This window comes from Carica papaya, chromosome 1 (assembly GCF_054855325.1).
Source record: "Carica papaya isolate Zhongbai chromosome 1, ASM5485532v1, whole genome shotgun sequence".
NCBI classification, from domain to species: domain Eukaryota; kingdom Viridiplantae; phylum Streptophyta; class Magnoliopsida; order Brassicales; family Caricaceae; genus Carica; species Carica papaya.
The window spans coordinates 26,766,386-26,790,695 of record NC_142309.1 but is presented as its reverse complement, the minus strand read 5'-3'; the positions used below and the strand labels follow the sequence as shown (position 1 = coordinate 26,790,695).

General features: G+C 35.0%; 3 protein-coding genes across 6 annotated transcripts; 1 reads left to right on the top strand and 2 right to left on the bottom strand.

Annotated features, from left to right (window-relative positions):
• Nucleotides 1-3,304: 3,304 nt before the first annotated feature.
• HO2 (heme oxygenase 2) lies at nt 3,305-6,015 on the bottom strand. The gene is made up of 4 exons (XM_022056300.2): nt 5,372-6,015; nt 4,729-4,952; nt 3,940-4,047; nt 3,305-3,843 (listed from the first exon to the last, which is right to left on the bottom strand). The coding sequence occupies exons 1-4, from the start codon at nt 5,838-5,840 to the stop codon at nt 3,748-3,750; spliced, it is 897 nt and encodes a 298-aa protein (XP_021911992.1). The 5' UTR covers nt 5,841-6,015; the 3' UTR covers nt 3,305-3,747.
• A 509-nt stretch (nt 6,016-6,524) lies between these two features.
• On the bottom strand, nt 6,525-16,130 carry LOC110825790 (alpha/beta-Hydrolases superfamily protein). Of its 3 annotated transcripts, none has more exons than XM_022056284.2 (10): nt 15,201-16,127; nt 13,402-14,535; nt 12,084-13,196; nt 11,864-11,905; nt 11,374-11,450; nt 11,047-11,131; nt 8,144-8,227; nt 7,962-8,063; nt 7,735-7,833; nt 6,525-6,998 (listed from the first exon to the last, which is right to left on the bottom strand). In XM_022056284.2, the coding sequence occupies exons 1-10, from the start codon at nt 15,957-15,959 to the stop codon at nt 6,885-6,887; spliced, it is 3,609 nt and encodes a 1,202-aa protein (XP_021911976.1). In that variant the 5' UTR covers nt 15,960-16,127; the 3' UTR covers nt 6,525-6,884. The 3 variants fall into 3 exon arrangements, with proteins under 3 accessions (XP_021911976.1, XP_021911978.1, XP_021911977.1); XM_022056286.2 differs by having other exon boundaries at nt 13,402-14,552; nt 15,201-15,341; XM_022056285.2 differs by lacking the exons at nt 6,525-6,998; nt 7,735-7,833; nt 7,962-8,063; ... (1 more) ...; nt 11,047-11,131; nt 11,374-11,450 and having other exon boundaries at nt 11,869-12,006; nt 15,201-16,130.
• A 4,397-nt stretch (nt 16,131-20,527) lies between these two features.
• LOC110825796 (patatin-like protein 2) lies at nt 20,528-22,889 on the top strand. 2 transcript variants are annotated; one of them, XM_022056296.2, is made up of 7 exons: nt 20,528-20,819; nt 21,005-21,207; nt 21,340-21,526; nt 21,629-21,790; nt 21,878-22,180; nt 22,310-22,482; nt 22,670-22,889. In XM_022056296.2, exons 1-7 carry the CDS (start codon nt 20,685-20,687, stop codon nt 22,752-22,754), a joined length of 1,248 nt encoding a protein of 415 aa, XP_021911988.2. In that variant the 5' UTR covers nt 20,528-20,684; the 3' UTR covers nt 22,755-22,889. The 2 variants fall into 2 exon arrangements, with proteins under 2 accessions (XP_021911988.2, XP_021911989.2); XM_022056297.2 differs by having other exon boundaries at nt 20,531-20,819; nt 21,026-21,207.
• The last annotated feature ends 1,421 nt before the right edge of the window (nt 22,890-24,310 follow it).

Below are 24,310 nucleotides of genomic sequence, written 5' to 3'. Positions count from 1 at the left end.
TCGTATTACCTGTGTTTTGTTCTCTTTTATAGGTAGTGTTATTTTAGACATGTCAATTATGAGGTATTCGTTTAATAAAAGGTTTGTCTTCCTTCTTTTATAACATAAACTTTATTTTTTATTTCATATTTTTCTGTTTAGTTTTGTTTTTTCTCAATCTATTTTTTCTTTAAATTTTTTGATAGAGTTGGAGAGAGTTACGATGTTATCTATTTCTGCATCATCTATCACATTAGGTTTTAAGAAGATTTAAGATTATTCTACTATAACTTAGTTGAATTATAAATTTGTAAAAATGTGATTATAGTAAATAAAAATAATGCAGCAGTCAACAAATTTAAGTTAAAATTTCGTAAACCAAACAAATCGGAACACAAAAAAGAATCAAAACTTGCACCACGTAAACAAACCAAAACAAACAAATTAAAATTAGACACTAAAATTGAAATATGATTTCAACCAAAACAAGAAAATTACAATTAGAGACTAAAATTGGAATATAATTCCAAACAAACTTAAGGACGACAAGGAATTCAAGTAAACTAGAAGTAAGTTCCAATTCAATATTTTACCATTCCAAAGAAATAAAAAGACAACTAACACTAATGAAATTATGGCAAACTAAAACAAACAAATTATGACAATTACGCTTTCAAATTCAAATGTAATGACAAACAAACTCAAATACAATTATAAATTCAAGTAGTGAAAACAAAAAAAAATATTTAACATCACTTTTCAAAATATGCCAAATATCATCTCAAGAAACAAGAAAGTCACAACCAAAAAATAAATAATTAACTCGAGTGAAATTATGACAAACTAATATAAGTAAATTTCAATAATAACTACGCCCTGACGTTCAAATATAATTACAAACTCAAGTAAATTAAAACGAAAGTCAAGTTAACTCTTCAACTTTGTGAGCAAACAAACGTCTCAAATACAATAATGACAAAGTATAATAAACAAATTACAACTACTTTTACAAACTGGTAAGAAAAAAAAAAAGTAAATACCAAATATCAACCCGGAGAACAAATATGTCATTTTTAATATTTGTATGAGTTGAAATGATTATAAATTATCAAAATTAGCATTGTTTGCTTGATGAATTTCTTTGTGTACATTAACATAACAATACTCAAAAGGCTATTTTCAATGTTATGCAAAAGACAATAAAATTGTCCTCCTTTGATGTTTGTTCTCCTTGATTTTAGTTTTTTTTTTTTTTCAAATTTGAAATTTTGATATCTGTTGTTTTATGTCAAGCTATGCATATGTTACATTTAATTGCTAATGGTTCTCTTCTAATTTAAATTACAATATTGAAAATTTTTTATTATTTATAAATTGATATACTCATTTTTATTTAGTTGTCGTAGATTTCAAACAACGAAATCAGGTAAATAAGTATGTATTCAATATTATATTTTTCTTTAACTAGTTAAAATTTTATTTTATTTTTTATTATTATGATGATCTTTAGGCAAAAAGTTAAAAAGAGTCCACTTTTATTATCTGTGTTTTGTTCACTTTTGCAGGTAACATTGCTGGACACGTGTTCAATTATGAGATATTCGTAAAATAAAAATTTTATTTTTGTTCACTTATGGTATAAGTTTTAATTTTTGTTACATATTTTTGTCTATTTAGTATTATTTATTTAATAATATTCTTTTTGTTTAATTTAATATAGGACTACTGAAGGTTTTTAGTGTTAGAGAGCCCTGTTTAAGGTAAATAAGCATGAGTTTTTATTTTAACTAGTTAAAATTTTCTTTTTTTTTATTATTATTATGAAGATATTTTAAGTAAAAAAGTTAAAGAGAGTTCACTCATGTTATTTGTATTTTCTTCTCTTTTACAAGTAAGATATTCGTAAAATAAAATGTTTATTTTCATTCACTTATGACATAAGTTTTATTTTCTGCTATATATTTTTTTTTTCTATTTAACATAATTTACTTAATAATATTCTTTTTGTTTAATTTAATATAGGATCCCTGAAGGTTGTTTTTAATATTAGAGAGCACTGTTTAAGGTAAATAAGCTTATCTTTTTATTTTTTAAGTTAGCTAAAAATTTTTATATTTTATTACTGTATAATTCTTTAGACAAAAAGTTGAAGGTGGTTCAAGCGTGTCACTTGTGTTTTGTTGTCTTTTATAGGTAGCACATTTTTAAATGTGGATTATGAGGTATCTCCGAAATAAAAGTTTGTCTTCCTTCTTAAAACTACAAAATATATTTTATAAGAACAATATATTTCACTACGTTGTTAATCTTCCCAATTTTTAGTATATATCTGAATATACATATTTCAAATGATAATGCCGTTCTTAACGTACGTTATAATAATGTTAAGCAGACCCATTTTTAAAATTAGCCTAAAGTACATTTGAAATTATATCGTTACCATTAAACCTCGTATAGGAATAAATAAAGTACATCACTAATATCTAGTAGTGCTACGATATGTCTCTACTCTGAAAAGTTAAAAGTCACATTGATCTATAGTATTCTATGAAAAAAAAATTGAGTAGAACATAATATCTAATGCAACTCAATCCAATATATTCACATTACATAATTTACAATAATTAAAGTTATTTCTAATATGCAATATAATTTTCTATGTTATACCAAAAAATTTTGATTAGTAGATAGTTTATATTATTTTGTAGTATAAAGTAATTAAATTATATTAAAAAATAAAAAATTGATTATATTTTAAATATAAATATCAACACCGGAAATATATGTTTATTAGATGTCGAATAATTTACATTAAAAAAAAAAGTAATCAATATTCTAAAATGAGAGATAATGCACTTAGTTAAAATCTCATAATTTATTTAACCATTATCAATTAACCAAAACTTTAATTTATTCTTATTAATTTGAGTTAAAATTAATTATAAATATCAAAATTGTATGATTTGAATTAAAATTAAAAAAGATATGAATTTTTAAAAATTAAGTACTGTAGCATCAGACGAGAATCATATATTAATATTTCAGCCTTGTTTTATTTTTCTAGTCAACTTTTGGCTACCGAATTACTTTATTTACAATCTACACGTTTATATGCTTCTCATATTACACACAGATTGAATTGGTTAGAAGAGAATTAAAGAAGTTATAAATTTTTAAAAACATAGAATTACAAAAAAAAAAATACGAACAAAACAACAATAAGATTTCCGACTATTTTATGAATTTATTGGCTATTTTTTAGCTGTTAAACTGATTTATCCTAATCTAGATATTATAAGCTTTTCACAAAATTAAGATTGCATGATTTAAATGAGAATTAAAGAACTGGATTTCTGAAATTTTATGATTATAGCTTTCTCTTCGAAAGAGCTTCACATAAATCGACTATAAAGCATCATTCTCGGCAAAAATAAAAAAACAAAAACAAAAACAAAAACCTACAAATGAGCATCACAACAATCCAATCCTCCTTTGCTCTCCAGCTGCAAAACAAAGTCTGCATCATGTTCAGTGTCTTCGGGTAAACGAATGCCCCCAACCGGGTATTATTGCTCCTTAACCTCATGCAGCTGCAGCTTCAACATTTGAGTAGACTCCCTCAGGAACAGCCGGTCCATAACCAGGGTGTTACAATCTACTGAAGTCCTTATGGTGTTTGATTTCTGATATCAGGGGCTGTTCACCCCAATGTAGAACTCATCCTAATAGAGCAGAAGTATAATGCAGCCTTAACAAGGAACTTTACCTTCACCATAAGATGATTAAACGAACAATCTGCCCCAAAAACCTAAATGACTTAGTTGCTTCTTTTAAGCATTTGTTTTTCTCATCTCGAGACCAATGCTGCAATCACAACATTACAAATATCCAACAACAAAAGTATCAATAAACATCCAACACAAGGTAAAGAAGAAAACTATGAGACTATAAGGAATCAACCTCTCCGAGCATGTTGAGCTTCTCACGTACATTTTTCATCAATTCTTGTGTATCCCCATTCCATCTGTAGAATTCTAATTCCCTTCCATCTAAGAGCTCCTCAGAAACCTGAAGGCACTAAACCAGATAAGAGTACTTGACTGCACATGCATTCGGACATACAAACAACTATATCTAATTACATATCTGGCAATGGGATTCCTAATAATTGATAACGAAAGAAGCCTGGATAAGTCAATAAGGAAATGGCTTATTTTCCACTGAGTTAGGCTAAAGTCAGATAATTCAGATCTCCTTATTTTTGTTACTTGCAATTGTTTACCCTCTTTCCATAGAATTAAAGTTTACAAAGTCACTACTATTAGTACATGACTTCACAGGTATAATGGAACTATATTCAAATCCCAGGAACAGTTAAAGAATTTCAATGAATGTCAGCATTCACACACAAATTATAATCAATAGGAAAGCTTATCTCCCCTCCACCCCAATCCCTCAACTTCCCTTCACTCAGGGTTGAAGTTAAGGTAATATGATATGCATCTCTTCCCACATCAAGGAAAAAAAGATATGGACAGAGCACAAAATCTTGTTTTCATACAAGTGCCAACTATGGGAAAAGTAAGATTTCCAAATTTTTAGCAAGTCAATAGAACAAATTGCCGACAACAGTAGTCTATGAATCAAGTCATCGTTTTAGTAGAGCCAAAAGTCTACTAATGACAGTTCGCACTTCACAAGTCACATCACTGGAGCATGAAAATCAATGACAATGGTATGCACACGCACCTTTCTTGCTATCACTTGACCACCAGCAATATGGGAAAAATATATATTGTAAAAATGAGAAAGGAACAACGGCGCACTTCTCTCTGCCAATTCCTCCAGATACTTGGCATAAGAAACCCCCGGGTTGCTTGGCTCAGGAATCAGAAAGCCCTGTTGGCTAAACCATTCTATATCAGCTGAAAGACCTTCTGATCTCTCCAATCCAGTCTTCCTGAAGTAAGCGTCTGCGTGAATCCAAACACTTGATTGTTATGAAGCAACAGTTCAATTTAAAAGATCATCAAAGGGGACCAGTCCCGGATTCCTCTTCTGTTTTGGTTGAGAACCCAGTTTTCCTAATTCTACAAATTCAATGAACGCAAACTTAGAGCAAGTTTCTTTGCGATTCTGTGGTTGGTTTCACTGGTCAACAAGCTAAGAGAGTAAAGAAACACAAAAAAAAAATTAAACATAAAAAGTCAAAGAACTAGTAATCAACTCATTAATAGTCTGTTTAAGAATAAGATTGTGACCCCAAAACCAAGAAAATTAGTTAAATTTGAGGGTTCGATCCAACTGATTAGGCTCTCAAAGAAATTTGAAATGGAGCGACGGAGGCCCAGTTTAAATTGCTACTTTAAATAGAAAGGTTACAGAAGCTCACAAGCGACATCGTTGGATTCATCGACTATCCGCTCCACCGTGTGGAAGACAAGCTTGCTGTCGACCAAGAAATTGAGGAACCCTTCCATGCTCGGTTTCCAAGTATCATTTTCCTGGGCAGAATTCTCATCTTCACTGTCACTCTTATTATCAACAGCGACTTTTTTATCATTAAAATTGCGGAGCCTCATTGCGACAAACCTCATCTCCTCGGTGATGCCCTCGCTCTCCCCTGGGTATTGTCGTCTGTACCTCTTTCTTTTCCGTATCACTGGAGAAGCTACACTACTTGCCGAAATCACAGAAGGAGAAGAATGAGAGCAGCACAGGATTAGGTGCTGCCTATTTCTCGCTCTCTTCTGGTTCATATTTTTGCTTAAAACTATAGAGTTTAATTGGGAATGTAATGAAAAGGAATGAAGCCCAGAAGCTGAATGATTCACACCAGATAGCGAGAAGATACACTCCATTGACGCTGTTATCGTGCAAGTTCAGGCAATGATGCTGCTACGCAAAAGCACTCTGCAACCATAAAACCCCTTGGCAAGAAGATGTTTTATCAGTTTCGTTTTGGTTTTTTAGGGATTGAAAGTCTGGTGGCAATTGCTGGGCTTAATTAACTCGGTCCACTGAGATTGTGAGTTACAACATTGTCGTCGTAATTAGATGTAATTGAGATTCAATGATTGTAATTTGCTTTGTGATCTTTTATAACTATTGCAGTTTATGAGACCACGAGTAAATATTTATTTTATTCTCCTAATTTTGGCCTATTTTTAATTTAGTTTTAAAATATTTTTTTATTTTAAATTAATTTTTAATATTTTTTTTAAACACCAATATTCTTAATTTTAACTAAAAAATAAATTGGAAGCACATTTAACCACAAAAAAAAAAAAAAAAAAAAGGTTGATTCTCCTAACTGGAGAGGAAGTTATGAGACATAAAATAAAAAGAGAATTTTAGGAGATTTGACTAAGAGAATGGTTGTAAAATTTAGAGGATTTTAGGTCTTTTGAGATTTTGGGGAATATATATATATATATATATATTTTCAAATTAAATGCACATTCATTAAGAGATTAAAGACAATTTTTATAGAATTCAACATTTTCTGCTCCACTTTTGCATTTATACTTTTTTGCATCCAATGGTTCAAATTCAAAGTTGATTTTACTTGCAAGTAGGACTAGGAGACACTTCAGCTTTGTATCGTATATACAGCATTTAGAATACTACTTAACCAATTGTCTATTTATATACACAAGTAAGCAAATGAAAAAGAAAAATAATGAGGAAAAGAAATTAACATACAGCTGAAAAGCAGCTAAAGAAATAATGGGCACAACAAAATTGTTACAAATTGTTGTGAAAATACAGTAGAGATGGATGTTGGTAAGTCGTCTCTATTGGTTAATTACCAGTCCGCAGGCCCCAAGAACTGAAGATGGAGTTTATGCTCCGGCGTAAAGATTTCTCTACCAGCTTCCAAAAAAAAGGTATATTAGAACATCTCAATGTGTATACTGGGCTTTAAGCCTCCTCAAGAATTCTAATGTTTCAGTGTATGACGGATCTAAGCGGCTGAGTGGTTTGCATGAATTTATATGATCTGTAGACTCTAGTACCTGTTTCAAAATTTTGTCAGAAAGAAATGTTGTTGATAAGAAATTGAGATGAAAACAGAACATAATAGAAGTGGAGATGAAAGCAGAACAAGGTAATGCGTCTCCCCGGACGAGCATACAAGTCAAGGAAGATACATTACAATCGATACTCAATCAAATTCTTTATCCTAAAATATGATTTCCCCACTCCCAACCGAAACCTAAAACAGTATAGGCTGTTAAGGAATTAGGTGCCCTACTAGCAAGTATTCTCCCAATTCATAATGCAAATTCCAGTACATGCTGATATTGGTTGATGTTTGCAACTCCTTTACCATAACACCTTCACCATTAATACTTGGGTCTCCCCTTCATCATACACTAACAAAATCAGAGAAACTTCTTTCTTTTAACTAGAACATGTGTTGTGTAACTATACATATATGCTTTAATCAAAAACACTAACTGGTAAGAAGCAAAAAGAAAACAAATAAAAGAAAATAATCCAAACTCAAGACAGTAGCTTAAAATTTCAAATATTTGGTCTTCTTTTTTGAATCCATGTGATATGCATATGAGTCATATTTTGGGTGTTTTGGGTGTCTGTCTATATGTTAAGATACACAATAATTGTGCATACAAACACACACAGCATTATGGTGCAGAAATAACTAGAATCTATGATTAACAATTGCACCACTTTTGTCATAGAAAATCCATGAATTATTTGGGAAGCCATTATCAGAGGAATACTTACTACAAGTTCACCAAATCCTGGATATGCAGATTCAATTGGAACAATTTCCATCCGGAAGGCCCATCCTCCATAGCCTTCAACAATTGGAGTTACCTTTGTCTGCAAGTAGTAAGTGGTGATGTTGCCAGCTCAACTTAAAGAAACAAGATGATGGCATAATGCAATGCATATGGACAGATTTGCTTGGGAAAAAAGATGAGAGCAATGAAGATAGAGTGCATAAGTACCTCACAGAAACTGAGGACTTCAAGCAGTCCTTTCTTATGAAGGAGACGAATGAAGTCATTAAGTTCTACTAGTTTTGGAGAACCACTTCTTAGCTCCCCTATCTATGAAAAAGATACAATAACTGAATTACTGATAGGCATTAAAGGGCATATTAACTTAGTTCCTAAAAGTATATACTAACAGTTGGAGCAGGCCGTAACACAAGGCCCATTCGCCAAGGCATGTCTGCAAGCTTGCTGCCAAAATGTGGGCAACTATAGAATACCTGGAATTGCAGTAGAAAGCTGACATTATGAACTACTTCAAAGGTGATGCAGAATGGGTTAGCACTAAATTTTCTAAATATATTATTAAATGTAAAACAGTTATAATATTTAGGAGTTTTATTATAGTTTCAGTAATTTAGGATTTCTATTCTTATTAGTATTTATAATATCATTAGTATTAGTTTCTTATTCTTAACAGAATTTTTATTCTTATTTTAATTCTTAGTAAAGGTTACTTATAGATTATTATAAATAATCTGTAATTTTACTCATGCATTCAAGTAATTCAATAATATTTTGAGAGTTTTAATTTTCTAGTTGTGTGATGCAATCAAACTTTTAAATATGATATTTAAGATTTTTTAGATGTGATATTTAAGTTTGTTATTCCCAGACCCCTAATCGGACAAATAAATTCTATTTGTCGTACATCAATTAAATATCAGAGTTAAAAGAATCCTACATCTAAATTTTCATAACCCTATATCCAAACAGCCTCAAAGCAATCTGGAAGAAAAAAATAAAAAACCCTAAAACAACGGCCAGCATCGTTCACCAGCCACCTGATGTCAACACCTCTATCACCATTAGCTTCAGAAGGGACCGATTAGCTGAACCCGAAGCCCCCCACAAAAATCCTTCAGAAACCTCCACACTCGTTGGCACAAACTCCCACAATCGCTGCCTCTTGTGAATCTGGACTTCTGTACTGTCGCATTCTACAAATACCTCCAATATGAGATCAGCACCTCTAGTTGAGCTGCCTGTCAGATGACCACTACTGTTTGGTGATCGGAAGCCAGCACATGAAGCCCACGTGCAGCCCATCATGAGTAAATGTTATACAATCTGTTCTGTTTTGGCTTCTTCGATGATTTCCCAGTTCAACCACATTTTTTCAAGGAGAAATTAAATTTCAATAGTGGTGACTAATTTTAGACACATGAAGCAACCACTAATACCATATTGGAACCACTGCAAAACACCATCGAAGCAATCTTGAAAGAATTGAGACACTTAAGCACAATACAAGTATCTCCATCAATTCAAAATGTACAACTTGAACAAGCTGCCAATAGAAGACACATTGAAGATAATACTGAAGATATGACCAAGGGTAAAGATCGAAACTCCTGATTTCGATGGAAGAAGAGACCCTGGTTTTTTTCCTTGATTGGCTGAATTCAATGGAAGAATACTTCAACTGGTATAACATGTTAGATGCTCAAAGAGTTCGATTGCGGAGATGAAGTTGGTTAGACTTACAAAAATATGGTGGTACACCATCGATGAAAATATAACGAAAAGGAAACCAACATCGAAACATGGGATGAGATGAAAACTATTCTTTGTAAAAAGTACCTATCTCCCAACTACTTTGACAAACTTCGTGATCAAGCTTATACTTTAGTTCTGAACAACATATCAATAACTGAGTACACACAAAAATTTGAAGAATTAACGATTCAGAGTCAACTAGTTAAAGATAATAGTCAAACATCTTAATTCAAGACAGGACTAAGAGTTGATATTAATAGAGAGTTAATGCGACAACTTCTTGTAACTATAGCATAAACTTATCAAGCGGCCCTTGACATGGAAGAATATTTTGAAATACCAAATATCAAGATGGAATCCACTCCGAAAGATATTATAAAATCCAAAAATGAGTTGATCAACATCAAATTTCAAAACTCCTGAAGCAAAGAGTTGTGTGCTTTAGGTGTGGACAAAGTGGACAAATGAATTAAGAATAACTTGCATATTGGAACATAAGAAAAAAAAAGAGGAGGTGCAAGAAAGAGATGATGCTTATGTATCCTATGAGGATGATGATTTAGCTCCTAATGCACAAGTAAGTACCTCTCTTTTGTTAAGGTGCATATCTCCGTGCTCCAAAATGGAAGAGCAAGAAGAATCACTATGTCTTCCTGCTGCTCAAGATCTTTATCCAAGAGTCAATCCTATGGACGGGCAAGAAGAATCATTACGTCTTCCTATTACTCAATATCTCTCCCTAAGAGTCAACTCTATGAAAGTTCTAAGCAACAAATAATTTGACAAACTAAGTGGTTAACATGTTGACTTCATAATCCCCATCGAGATTTAACACTCGTAAACAATTACGTCTTTCCATTATTTTAGGCGAGAACAATCAAACACAAAGCTTGCTAAATTTACATGAGAAAACTCCACGGTCAAGGTTTTATATCATTTGCCACTTCAAAACTTGTGGACGAATTTTCTTCAATCAGAAGAGAATGATGTAGAATGGGTTAACACAAGATTTCCTAAATAAATTAAAAATTGTAGTTATATTAAATGTAAAACAACTATATTAATTAGAAATCTATTATAATTAAAACTCTAAAAGTCGTATTTTTATTAGCATTCATAACATTACTAGTATTAGTTTCTTATTCTAATTAGAATTAATATTCCTAATTCTATCAGTTTACTATTTCCTATTTTAATGCTATTCAGAAAAAGATGTTTAAAGATTATTATAAATAGTTTGTGATTTTACTTAGTGGAGAGATTCAAGTTATTCAATAATATTTTGATAGTTTCTCAATATTTTAGTTGTGTGACGCAATCAAACTCTTAAATATGATGCTAAGATTTCTTAGATGTGATATTTAAGAGACCCTAGGTGTGATGTACAAGTTTTTTATTCTCATATCCTAGTCGAACAAAACAATCCTATTTGTTCTATATCAAAAAGATGAGTTATCAGGGGGGGGCAGTAAATGCATCAATATGCAGAACAAACAAAACAAGAGTAAAAGGAATTGCAAATGTATCCATTGACACATACAAGTCCAATTGTGTTGTTCACTAGGTTATCAATTTTTTCTGCCTTTGCTTTGTGCAGAATCTGCTTGACAACAAGGCCTCCCATGCTGCAAAAGAGAGCAAGTAAATCAGATGAGCTTCAAGAAAAGAACCATAGTTTAGTTTCTTGGAAAACCTATAACCCTGCAGCAGCTACTGTTCATAGTCAAGCAACCCACTCATGTCAACATGACTTCTAATAACCAAGCATTATATTTTAACAAAGAAAAAAAAAGGTATTATGATCATAAAAATGTAAGAACCTAGTAAATTCATGTGCTGTTCATCATTCTTACAGCGGATCACAAACCTGTGAGTAACAAAGACAACAGGTCGATTCCCAATGCCAGCAGCTACAAGCTGTCCTAACAACATGGAGCTGACTTCCTGCACATCATAAACATGAAATTAGCATATTCAACCTTATGGGAAATTTCAAAAGGAAGCAAAGAGTAATAAGCTTGAAGTGAAAGTATTGGCATAAATGTTGATACAAGGATAAATCCATGCGACTAAACAAAAATAGCACTATTTTTTTTAACTAATCCATTAGACCTCCTCTGTCGCCAGCAAGAACTAGAATTTCTAATAGTAATTTAACATGTTTGCCGACCAGAACCTTAAAAAGAGTCCAACACTTGGTAAACAGTCGAAACTCTAAATTTGAGGTCAGCTTGAATCATTAAACTCATAAGTATAGTACAAGTAATGAGAATACAGCAAAATTGAAATCCAGGAAGTTATCAAAAGCTGCCATTTATGCTGTATGCAGGGGAGTATATCAGCCATAAACAACGAACCTGAAGAGGCAGTGTAGCTCCGGACCATTGTGTTAGATTTGTCTGCATCAAACATTCAATTAAACATGGAAGGAAGTTAGGGATCTTGCCAAAAGACCATCACATAACAGAACACCCCCATGTCTATCAAGCAATTAAGAGAGCTACATGAAAAAGCCAGCTGCTTCAGAATGGTAGTTCATAGTCAAGAACTTTCCAAAATATCGTACTTCAAAAATACCTTATATTTTAGTGTGAAAAGGCGAGCTTGAGGCAGGTCACCTGAAAGCCATTCACCAGGCCAAAATGTCCCTAGCTTTCCAGCTTCCTGATCAATCTTCTCCACAAGACCAGACTTAGTTGAATATTTGTCCTCAGATATGCGCCAAGTCTTATAAGGCCCACCACGCAGACCATGGACAAAGACAACATCTAGTAAAGGAACCTCAGAAACGGTGGCACTTTGAGGCAGATCACCAGGACTAGAGAAGTTACTAATGCTTGAAGCCGTGTTGGCGGTTGCTTCCTCACCATTGGCAGACTCAACGTCACTCAAAGAAGATCCATTCTTCCGAGAACTGGCTTGATCTGTTTTTAAAAAATACTTCCACTGGGGCAGTTCCGGATTAATTAAAAAGATCATGTCACCATAGCGAGGACAAACACGGCTTCCATTTGAGGTACCAGTCTCTGGATTACCATCATTTTCAGAGTTGCCGTTGTTCTCTTGACTGCAAAACACATTTAACAATATAGCCCTGGCATAACTCTGTATTTTAAGGTCACTGCATCCTTGGATCTTCCCATTGGCACAATCCTCAAGCCACCTACACCAAGTTTCATCCGCTACAATCACCTTCTGCACTTTCGGAAGGACAGAAAGGATAGTTAACAGCCGGGCTGCATGCCTTCGTATGTGAGCAGTAGGTGGAACCCTGATGCTGGATGGATCGTTTGTTGCGGAAGATGATTCACCAAGATTATTTGAAGGACTCCCCTGGGTCTCAAGGATTCTAGAAGCATCATAAGCTTCCATTGCAGCCAATTTCTCATAATCATCACTTAACAAAAAGCGTCGCAGCAAACACAGGACCCCAAAATCAGCTATTCTATTTTGACATGAAGAATCTTCAGCACAAACCTCAGTAAGTGCTTTGATTCCCTTAAGTGTTGCTAATGCGGAATCAGCAACATCAAATTTCAGGGAAGTAACTTTCTTCAGATTCTTAAATGGTACTGAAAAGGGTTCCAGATAAAGAAGATCTGCCAGTGGGAATGTATCAACTGAATCAGTGGTGGTCCCCAACTGAGCTGCAGCTAGATTAACAACAGCACCTGCTAACTGATTTGCAGTCTGTATCAAAAAGAATTTTGACAGTTCAGTCAGAGTTCAACCTAGTTTAATCAACTTAGCAATTTCTGGAGACTCCAAACTGAAAAGATGCATTCTAACGCTACAAGAAACCATCAACTAGAATTACTAGGACCGAAATAAAGTTTCTATTTGCAACAATATCATATCACGATACTAAAAGCAGTAGCTATGGGCATCAACAAACCTTAGCTATTTCACTTTTAACAGAAGATGCATTACTAGAATGTAGACTTTCATTCAAAAGAATAGCTAACCATCCTTGAGAAATTGGAACAGCAGATGGTCCATAGTCTTCTAGAATGCATGAAAGAATTCGTATGGCTGAACATTGGATGGTGTAGGATGAATGTTTTCCAAAAACCCAAGGAAGCAGTATGCCAGACCATTTCTGACCTTCTTCAAGAGATAAATGCATGTTTCCAGTACAAAGGAATTCTAAAGCCTTCGCCAATGCCTCTTGCAAATGCTTATGCTTTGTCGTCTGCTTAGCAATGTCCCTCATCAGATGAAGACCCTTCTCCATTACCATCTTCTGTGCCTCAGCACTTCTATCAACGGCAATTAAAAAGGCAGACAAAGCAGCTTGTGCCAAAGAGAAGTCCTCATTTTTGCTTGCATGAGACACAGTAGAAAGAAGAATGGAACTCCAATCAGAAACTGAATCACTCAAAGGAAGATTGCGATCCTCCAGCAGCAATCTAGCAACCAAACTTCCGTGCCATTTAACAGATCTCTCAGGTGCCACTAAAGCAGTCATTACAGCATATCCATCTTTATCCAGTTCCTGAATATGAGATCTATTGGTGGTTGATGCCATTGCCCAATTTGCCAATGCCCATGTAGCAAATGGCACTGCAACATGTTGGCAATGCAAATCATCCCAAAGACCAGGAACAACAGCAGATGACAAATTTCTTCGTGATAGTGAGGGATCATGTTTGCTCAGCAAAGAAACGGTTTTAGGAGTATGCTCTACAAGACCAGCATCAGAGTCACCCAATTCCATAAAGCCACTAGTTCTTGAAAGACCTATGACTGTTGTGCCTTCAAGAATTTTAATCCCAATCCCTCTGATTCCGCTTCCACCATCATCATCGTCTTCATTATTATGTGGCTCATCTAAATGCATACCGCCTTCCTCAATGACTTCAATGGCAGATGCAATGTCCCCCATCTCAGCGTTTTCTGGCAATAATGAGTTAAAGGAAAACTTCTCCGAGCTTTCAAAATTTGAAGTCACAATATCCATAATGGCAGCCACAAGCATGCTCCTACCTTTCAAAGAATCAGAAACATCGAGTGAACTACGTCTTGAGTGCTGCTCCCACAGAAAAGCTATATATCAATGATAAAACACAACTCAGAAGCATCATTAAGTCAGAAAGAGAACTTTTGAAGAACCTTAACCAAGACATTAAAAAAACCAGACTGATGAATTAATGATAAGAAAACACACGTCATATCTATTGTGTCTAACATATGATATGTTCAAATAGTATATCAATATTTATGGCTGAAAAACCAAGCTCATTTTTCACAATGACACGTTACTTTTCACAAAGAGAACAAGAAAATTAATTCCACTTATATAGATGAACACGCATGAGTGCGCCTTTCTATGCATAACTTGACAAACTTCACATCCTACGTTGAATATGAAATCCCGGAAACTCATCTGGCACTTGTGCTTTGATATTAAATTTGCTAACTAATTGGTGATGTGTGTTAATGTAAACAAACCCTACGAATGTTCTCATTTTCTTACTTAAGACGAGAATATCTAGACAGCTCTTCATTGCTAGCTACTGTTACAGCTTTACAATCCGGGCCAGGCTTGGCAAGATCAAACAAAACAACAAGGTCAATTGAATAAAACTATCTTCCTATGAACCAAATGTCATGAAGCTGAATTTTAAAAAAATATATCATATAAATTAAGATAATCACCAAAGAGAAAAGTTTATTGTAAGCACTAAAAGTCACCTTCTTTTTATTGGGTTGACATGAAAAAATAAACCTCAACAAATTGGGCACAGCGTGGGGCCTCCCAAGCACATCCTTGGAGACGATAGGATCCGCAATCAGGTAGGCAAGCGCCCTGGCCGCCTCTGCCTGGGTTCCACATCCATCCCCAAGAACCGCAACTGTCTCAAGTAGCCAATCGACCACGGCCCCACCACCCGCCCGAACGATCGCTGCCCGGCGCGCTGCATTTGCAGCCGCAATATCGGCAAGAAGTGCCGCCACTCGCAGCTCAAAACCAGACCGGACTTCTTGGTTAGCCGACGACAAGACTGACCTCAGCGATTGCCATAGAACGGAGGCAGCAAGTCCCGTCTGCTTCACGTGATGAAGAATTCTCTGGAAGGAATCGTTTGATTTATATATTGTGTGGCTAATGGCGGTTGAAATAGGGTTAAAATTAGGGTTACTGTCGGGGCGATCATTCTGCGGTGGCTTATCGGGAGGGAGGAAAGTAAAGGTGGCAAACAGAGCAGAGAAGATCGTGGCGGAGAAGAGAAAGACGGAATTTCGTGAAAGAAAGGAAGTGGTAGCGGTGGTGGTTGGGGGTTGAGGGTAGAGATGGTTTTGCGGGATTGGAGGGCATGTCGGTGGTTGTGGTGATACAGAGTGGGAATTATTGAGATTGTGCAAGGTCTGAACAGAGTTTTTGGACGAGAAAGAGCGTCGAAGAAGATTATGCTTAGAATATCGGCGGGGTGTAAAACAGAGACGAAGCATATCTTTGGTGTTCGATTTTGTGTTCCGTTTTTCCTGTTTCGTCTTCTTTGTTGAGAAACGGGCGAGTCTGGCGGGAGGAAAATTCCTGAGTTGGTCGGGAAGGAAGGAAAACGAGTTGATAGATGGTAAGATTTGTCTATAGAATGGAATTTTCTCCCAAATATGCGAACCTCGTAAATCATTTTATTTTATTTAAATAATGATGTTTATAATTTTAAAAAAAGTTTTTAATTTAATATTTTATGAAAATCAATTTTAATTTAATAATAGCTATATATATATATATATATGGTTTAGGAAATTGATGCATCCAAAACTTCTTGGGCTTAAGTGAATATGGGTTAATGAAGGAGGTATTTTTTGAGGAGTTGCAGAAGACCAACCTTCTTGAGGTGAATGTTTATGAACAGAGACATTTCTAATCAAAGGATAAGTCTTACATTGTTGTTGATCATCTGACTTTTACTCTTAGCATTTTCTCGAATAGTTACAACCGGATGCTCGTGTTCTAAGGGTCGGAGATCGTACTGTTGATTTCTCAAAAAATTAGGCCTCATGTGATGGTTTATTTTTGGCCTCTGCATATGTTTCCTGGCCTTAGTTCCGGCTCATGCTGCTGCTAATCTTTCACTCTGAAACTGCAGTACGGGAACTCTTTGGTCTCACTTGGTTTTTTCTGACTCCATGTCTGTTGGGCTAATGGCTGCTCTCTCTTGCTTATGGGCATTTTTGTATTGGACTCTCAAGTCTACTTCCAATAAATCTTTTGTCATTTTTTAAAAAGATTTCATACTTATAAATAATAAACAGTGAGTATAAAAAAGCACCCATATCCATAAGGATTCAGAAACAAAGGGAAAACAAAAAAAAAAAAAAAAAAAAAAAAAAAAAAACCCAAAATGAGTAGGCTGACATGCTTAGCATATGCAGAATTTAATGAACTAAAAAATCAAAAGGCTGGAAAACTAGCACATCAAAATGCCCAAAACACGCTTCAAGGGCTGCCAAATTCATAATGAACTTGAAAACAGTCTTGATATCATCTAAAAGTTTGTCTCAAGATTTAACAAATTCAGACATATAACCTTAAAAAAGGTTGGAATATTTTTTTGCGATTTCAAAAATTAGACAAAAATCATGCAAGAAATATGTAATTTACTGTTTTCAAATTAATTTTTTTTTTCTCACAATATATTTTCATTGGCTATGAAAATGGAAAGCTTTCATCAAGAGCTTTCAAGTTGTATATAATTTGTCACAAAAATATACAAATCGTGGGTATTTTCTATCAATGAGTATCTGAATAGGCTTGAGGCATCTCTCTATCATGAGCTCGGGGTGTTCATCTTATAAGAAGAAATCTATTAGATGCAGAAATCGATGTGTGAGTTCATATCTCTAGGGGATAAGAACACTGTCTATTACCATGCGCATACGATGGCTAGGCACTGACGCAATAGGATTATTATACTCCAAGACGAGAACGGAAATTGGATCTCGGATGAGAGTCGGCTTAGCTGTATGGCCACTGAATTCCTTTGTACCCTATATTGCGAGGAGGAGCCTGATAGGCTTGCTTTCACTATCCGGGATAGATTCCCCATTCTTAGTTCCGACATTGTCACTGCCCTGAGTAGGCCTGTCACTCAGGAGGAGATCCGGGTGGCTCTATTTGACATGAAACCCCTCAAAGGAGCCTGGGCCGAATAGTTTGCATGTTGTTTTCTTTCAGCACTACTGGGATGTTGTTAGCGATTCGGTATGTGCTATGGCTACTAGAATCTTTCAAGGAGGCAAGTTGGAGCCTAGCCAGAATAAAACCCTAATTACTCTTATCCCTAAAATGGATAACCTCAAGTCTATAAAAGATTCCCAGTCCATAAGTCTACTTAATATCTCGTATAAAATTATCACCAAGGTCATTGCTAACAAACTGAAGAATATTATGCCAAGATTAATTAGCAAAATGTAAGCAAATTTTGTTGAGGGTCAAAGCATAGCAGATAATATTATCATGGCCCAGGAGATTATTCATTCAATGAGACACAAAAAAGACAAGACAGGTTGGATGACGATTAAAGTGGACCTAAAGAAGGCTTGCGACAGGCTCAGCTGGGGGTTCATTGAAGAAACTCTCCGCGATGCCAACCTCCCCCATAACATGATTCAGACCATCATGTATTGCATCAGCTCTAGCTCCATGCAACTCCTCTGGAATGGTGTGGCCACAAAGGAGTTCACTCCTTCGTGAGGCATCTGGTAGGATGACCGTCTCTCGCCGCATATCTTTGTTTTGTTCATAGAGTATTTGTCTTAATACATCGCCATTTAATCTGTCATGGTGATTGGCACCTGATTACTTTGAGCGTGGGGAAGCCACAACTTTCGAACATCTTCTTTGCTGATGACATGATCCTATTTAGTGAGGCTTCTAGTAGTCAGGTGCAACCTATCAAGAGGGTGCTTGATGAGTTCTGCTGGAGCTCCGGACACAATATCAGCATGTCCAAAACGCACATTTTTTTCTCTCACAACATTGCTGATGGGGAAGTATCTCGTATTAGTTCTACTTTTGGGTTCTAAGTTTCTAATAACCTGGGTACGTATTTGGGGGCTCCTCTCCTGCATGGTTGAGATACTAAAGATACTTACAGGTATATTCTGAACAATGTACGTAGGAGGCTTTCTGGGTGGAAGGCTACCAGCTTGTCTATGGCTAGCAGGCATACCATCCCAAATCTATGCTCATGGCGATCCCGGCCTACGCCATGCAGATTACCGCACTCCTCAGTTTTCTGTGTCATCAGATTAATCGGTTAGTGGGGGACTTCATTTAGGGCTCCTCCAGCGGTGCGAGGAAGAGGAGTCTCGTTAACTGGCATGATATGTGACAGCCTATCATGCATGGGGGCAGTGGTATCTTGAACCTTAGGAATCTCAATAAAGCTTTCCTTATGAAAGTTTGCTTTAATATTATCGCTCAGCCGCACTCATTTGGGTTAAGGTTCTGCGACATAAATATAAGTGGGATCTTCTGGATAATAAAACCAAATATTCTAGTATGTGCTTCCATCTTTAGAAGAAGTTAAGTGGCCTTTGGAATGATGTTCGCTTAGGGTTGGTTTGACACATTGGGGATGGCATGACGGTGCAGTTCTGGGAGGATAATTAGTTGGGGGGTTGCGAGCCACTTAAGCTCCTTGCCTACTAATCCCTTAATAATTCTAATAAAGCTCAAACGGTTCAGGATCTGTTCACTTAACATGGTCAGTGCAATTGGCACTGGTTACAGAACAGGCTCCCAGCCAAGATCCTTTTGTAACTGGCCATAATGAGGGTTCTGCATGAGGGTTAAGGGGCTGATGTACCCTACTGGAGCTTCTCCTCGGATGATAAATTTTCTGTCAAAACTGCTTATCATATAATTACTGACACTTATTCAGCATGACTTTTGGCGATTGGCTCTGCACCAACTTACAGAATCAATACGGTTAATGTCATTCATTTCATGACTGGAGGACAATTTTTGGTATCACCTGCTGGTTATTATGGAAGCAATAGAACGCCCTAGTCTTTAATGGTTAAATGCTCAGTATGGATGAGCTGAGACAAGAAATTTTCAGGATGACAAAGTATACATTTCAAGTCTCCAGTTTCAGATCCAATTTGTTAGACCGCCATAGCCAGAAGAAGGAGAGGTTAGTCAGTTGGCATTTGCCCCCTGGACTGGATCAAGATCAACACTGATGGGGCCCTTCGTGATAACAATGACTTTGCGTGTGTTGGTGCATTGGGTTAGGATAGTGTTGCACATTGGCTCGGTGACCGAGTCTAAAAAATTGGGTCTTGCTCTGTTCTCCAAGCGAAGCTTTAGGGTGTCTTAGAGGGGCTCGAGCTTGCTTGAAACCTCGGATCATGCCGTGTTATCTTAGAGATGGATAGTACTCTTGTTGTTTAACTTTTAAATAAGATGATCATTAATGAGATTGTTGCCACAAATGCAAATTCTAACCTTTTACTTGCAATTAGGACTTTACTCATGAAAAACTGGATTGTTATGTTACAAACATATATATTGGGAGAGCAACAAAGATGTTGACTATTTAACGAACCTGACTTATGACGAACTCATGGGGGTCACTCTTTATTGCAACCCTTCCTATACTCTTAAGCATTCTCCGTTAGGATATTTTTAATATTTTCTTACTGAAACTGTATAATACTAATATATGATTGTTTTCTTTCACTTCTTTAATTACTTTCTCTTGAATTTTTTTTTTTAAAAAAAGTGGAAAATAATGTACCGAGAATAAAACTAGCTTTGGTGTCCACGTGAGGAGAGAGAGAATAAAAAAATTAATAATGGTCCCTTTAATGATGATGATAGAGAAATAAAAGAGGAAGCCCTTTTATCAGATACATCACCCCACTGTGGACTGAGCATCATTTTGGCGTAAAATGTGTTGTACTTTGTCGTCTTGTTTCTGTGTTGTTTCCTTTTTCTTCCCCTTTGTAACCAAAAAAACAAAGAAGCCCTTTGTTTTCCTTAAATACTATTAAGATAAACACTGGGTAAAAGTTGAAAATGGAAAATGGTGAAAAGTACTGTCCATAAATACCATTGATTTCTTGCGGAAGTGTTCAAGTTACCAAAAGACTCATGTACTGTAAACTTGACTCTCTGTACCTACGTACTCAGCTGCATTGTTACTACCATTTAATTCTATGATGGAAACTCCAAGAACACCATTACAGCCTTCAACTTTCAGAAACGTAATCACAGTCCTTAGCATCGACGGTGGTGGGATTAGAGGGATTATCCCAGGAATCGTCCTTGCTTTCCTGGAGTCTCAGTTACAGGTATTATTTCTAAAGCCTTTCCGTATGAATCCGGTTTCACACATATATGAGCTATATGAGTGTATGTTCGTGTGTTTAGTCGTGGACTCGCGCTATTCTGACACATACATATATGATAGACATATAAACTACTCCTAGCAAACTCCTAGGTTATAAATGATATATGGATATTAATGAAGAAATAGTTTTGCCACCGATGCACGCAGAAGCTAGATGGCGAGGAAGCAAGACTTGCAGATTACTTCGATGTGATTGCAGGCACTAGCACTGGTGGGTTAGTGACTGCCATGCTAACTGCTCCAGATGACCAAAACCGACCTCTGTTTGCGGCCAAGGATATTAAAGACTTCTATCTTCATCATTGTCCTAAAATCTTCCCCCAAAACTGGTAATATATCCTTAATCCTTTTCTTCTATCTGGATCACCGCCGTCAAATCCTTCCATATGGATATTATCTGCCACTACGGACAACTGATGATATGTGCACGTATTTTCTCCTCTTCTTCGTTTCACATGCAGTTGCCCATTTTCAGCTGCTTTAAAGTTGGTCAAGTCTCTATCAAGTCCAAGATACAACGGCAGGTACTTACACAAACTTGCCAAGGAAAAGTTAGGCGAAACACGATTGCACCAGACTCTGACAAATGTTGTCGTACCAACTTTCGACATCAAGAACCTTCAGCCAATCATCTTCTCCTCGTACGAGGTCGATTGATCCTCAATATATATTTTTTGGTCCTTTTTACTTATAGGCGCATGTGAAAGAATTGATTGTGAGTAACAATGGTGATTTTATGTAACACTTTAGGAGAAAAAGAACCGACAGGTAGATGCTCTTCTGTCGGATATATGTCTGGGAACTTCTGCTGCCCCAACTTATCTCCCAGCTCATCATTTTGAGACCAAAGACTTTGTGGGCACATCAAAAGAATTCCATCTCATTGATGGAGGTGTAGCTGCTAACAATCCAGTAATATGATCTACTTCTCTCTATGTGTATGTATCTTATGTCTGTGGTGAAAATCGATGAATTAAGAACTGTTTTCTGGTTTTTTAGGCTCTCGTTGCCATTGGTGAGGTGACAAAAGAAATCACCCGAGGGAGCCAGGAATTTGTCAGTATAAGAGCAAACGATTACACGCGATTTCTGGTGGTGTCGCTGGGGACTGGTTCGCATAAATGTGAAGAGAAGTACAGTGCTCAAAACGCAGCTAAGTGGGGAGTATTGGGATGGTTGGCAGCTGACGACTCCTCTCCGTTGATCGATGCGTTTACCGATGCCAGTGGTGATATGGTTGATTTCTACCTTTCCGCTGTCTTTAAAGCCCTTAAATGTGAAGATAACTATCTTCGTATTCAGGTATATATACATGTTTGTATCTAACATAAAAAAGTATATATATAGCTACATAGCACCTAGCTGTGTAATATATAATTTCACGGTTGAATAGATAAAAAATCATATTTTGAAATCGATCACATGAATCAGGATGATACGCTGGTAGGCGAGTTGTGCTCGGTGGATACTGCAACGAAAGCCAATTTGGAGAATCTTGTAAGAGTTGGAGAGGAATTGTTGAAGAAACAAGTTTCAAGGGTGAATTGGGAGACTGGTCGCTTTGAGCCTGTTAAGCAGAAGACCAACGAGGAGGAACTAATCAGGTTTTTTATTTTAACAAATGTACTTTTTAAATAATGATATATATATATATATATATTCCATGAATGGATAATTTTATATATGATACTTTTGGAGTCCGAATGCAGGATATATATACATATCATGACTCATTTGCCATGCATTTTAATTTCTCAATTTAAATATTTACTCATTTGAATGTTGTGGCAGTGTGGCGGAGAAACTTTCGAAGGAGAAGCGGCTTCGGGACTTGAAATCACCTCATGGAAAAGTGGAGGAAAAGATGAACCCATAAATAACTGAAGAATGTTTTTGTTTTTGTTCTTTGTCACCTTTTGCTTTTATTGAGGACTGATCTCCAGTTAATTCGTGCATTAATTGAAGCTTCTACTTTCATCAACCAATAAACTACATTTCATCATTGGGAAAACTTCCTTGCCTCAATAGTGAATATATATATATATATATATATATTAGATTTATTGAAATCACAAAGTTCAGTATAACTAAGAATTCTGGAAACAAGAAGAGAAGAATCCCACGGCCAGACCACCTTTCTCAATTTCCTACTAACTTTGTGGTCATTATTAAATATTTAATATAACAAACAAATAAATGTGATTGATTCATTTGAAACTTCAAATTGAAAAAAATAAAAAAATTATGAAACAAAATTTAAAGTGTATCACTTTGATATTTATTGTGACATTCTAACTCACTTATATTTACAGTACTTCAGAATTTTTTTCAAAATAACTCATTAACTAAACCTAAAAGCTTTATTAAAATCAACTACTTCAAATCTTTTATCAAGTTATAACCATCTTTTTTTTTCTCGATAAATTGTATAAATCTTCTTTATTGAAGTTTTTGTTGAAAATAATAATTTACAAATTTTAATAGATATAGACTCATTATTTTGTTAGAAAATTAAATTAAATGCATATTATGAATATAATAATTAATATGTTTTCTTTACTTCTTCTAAGTGGTTCATATATTACACTTGATTGTAGTTCATGAATTAAATTTAATTGTGGTTTATATATTTGAACATTTAAAGGTCGTAGTTGTCACTAGAAATCTTCTAGTACAATATATATACCTTTGGTTTTTATAATAATAACTATATAATCACGTATAAAAAACGAAATATGATAATGGTAAAAGTGAGAATGAGTTGTAATAAGATTGTCATTCATTATATCTATTATGACATCCTAACTCACTTATACTTAGAGTATTTCAGAATTTTTCTAAAATAACCTATCAACTAAACCTAGAAACTTTACGAGAATCAACTACTTCAAACCCCTTAACAAGTATGACCATCTTTTTTTTTTTTATAAACTATATAAATTTTTTTTATTGAAGTCTTTACTTAAAATAACAAATTGTAAATTTTGACATGTCAAGACTTTGTATCTTATTAGAAAGTTAAGTTAAATATAAATCATGAATATAATAACTAATATATTTTTTTAGTATTTATAAGTGGTTTATGCATTAAATTTAATTATAATTTATGAATTAAAGTTAATTATGATTAATATATTTAAAAGTTTAAGAGTTGTGGTTGTCTCAATAAATGTTTAAATGCATGTATCACGCACCTATACTCGATATGAATCGCAATTCCTACTCATGTCATTTTCATGCAGTGGACCTATAAAATATATATATGCATAGATCAAAAAATATAATACAACCTACAATCTCATGTGATATGTACACTACTTATATATACAAAACATGATATCAGAATTTAGAATCTAACAGAATAAAATAAAACTTTTCGAATATACACAAAATATACAAAAATAAGAACCTTTTTACAAGTTCTATTCGTCT

What these genes read in the sequence shown, in the direction of transcription:
- LOC110825790 (XM_022056284.2), bottom strand. Translation starts at nt 15,959, where the DNA reads ATGCTTCGTCTCTGTTTTACACCCCGCCGATATTCTAAGCATAATCTT. An exon ending in TGAACAACACAATTGGACTT is followed by an intron (nt 8,228 to 11,046) that starts GTATGTGTCAAT and finishes CTGCAATTCCAG; the next exon opens with GTATTCTATAGTTGCCCACA. An exon ending in TGTTACGGCCTGCTCCAACT is followed by an intron (nt 8,064 to 8,143) that starts GTTAGTATATAC and finishes TCTTTTTCATAG; the next exon opens with ATAGGGGAGCTAAGAAGTGG.
- HO2 (XM_022056300.2), bottom strand. Translation starts at nt 5,840, where the DNA reads ATGGAGTGTATCTTCTCGCTATCTGGTGTGAATCATTCAGCTTCTGGG. An exon ending in TGAATCCAACGATGTCGCTT is followed by an intron (nt 4,953 to 5,371) that starts GTGAGCTTCTGT and finishes GGATTCACGCAG; the next exon opens with ACGCTTACTTCAGGAAGACT. An exon ending in AGCTCAACATGCTCGGAGAG is followed by an intron (nt 3,844 to 3,939) that starts GTTGATTCCTTA and finishes TTGTGATTGCAG; the next exon opens with CATTGGTCTCGAGATGAGAA.
- LOC110825796 (XM_022056296.2), top strand. Translation starts at nt 20,685, where the DNA reads ATGATGGAAACTCCAAGAACACCATTACAGCCTTCAACTTTCAGAAAC. An exon ending in TCATCTTCTCCTCGTACGAG is followed by an intron (nt 21,527 to 21,628) that starts GTCGATTGATCC and finishes GTAACACTTTAG; the next exon opens with GAGAAAAAGAACCGACAGGT. An exon ending in GTGTAGCTGCTAACAATCCA is followed by an intron (nt 21,791 to 21,877) that starts GTAATATGATCT and finishes CTGGTTTTTTAG; the next exon opens with GCTCTCGTTGCCATTGGTGA.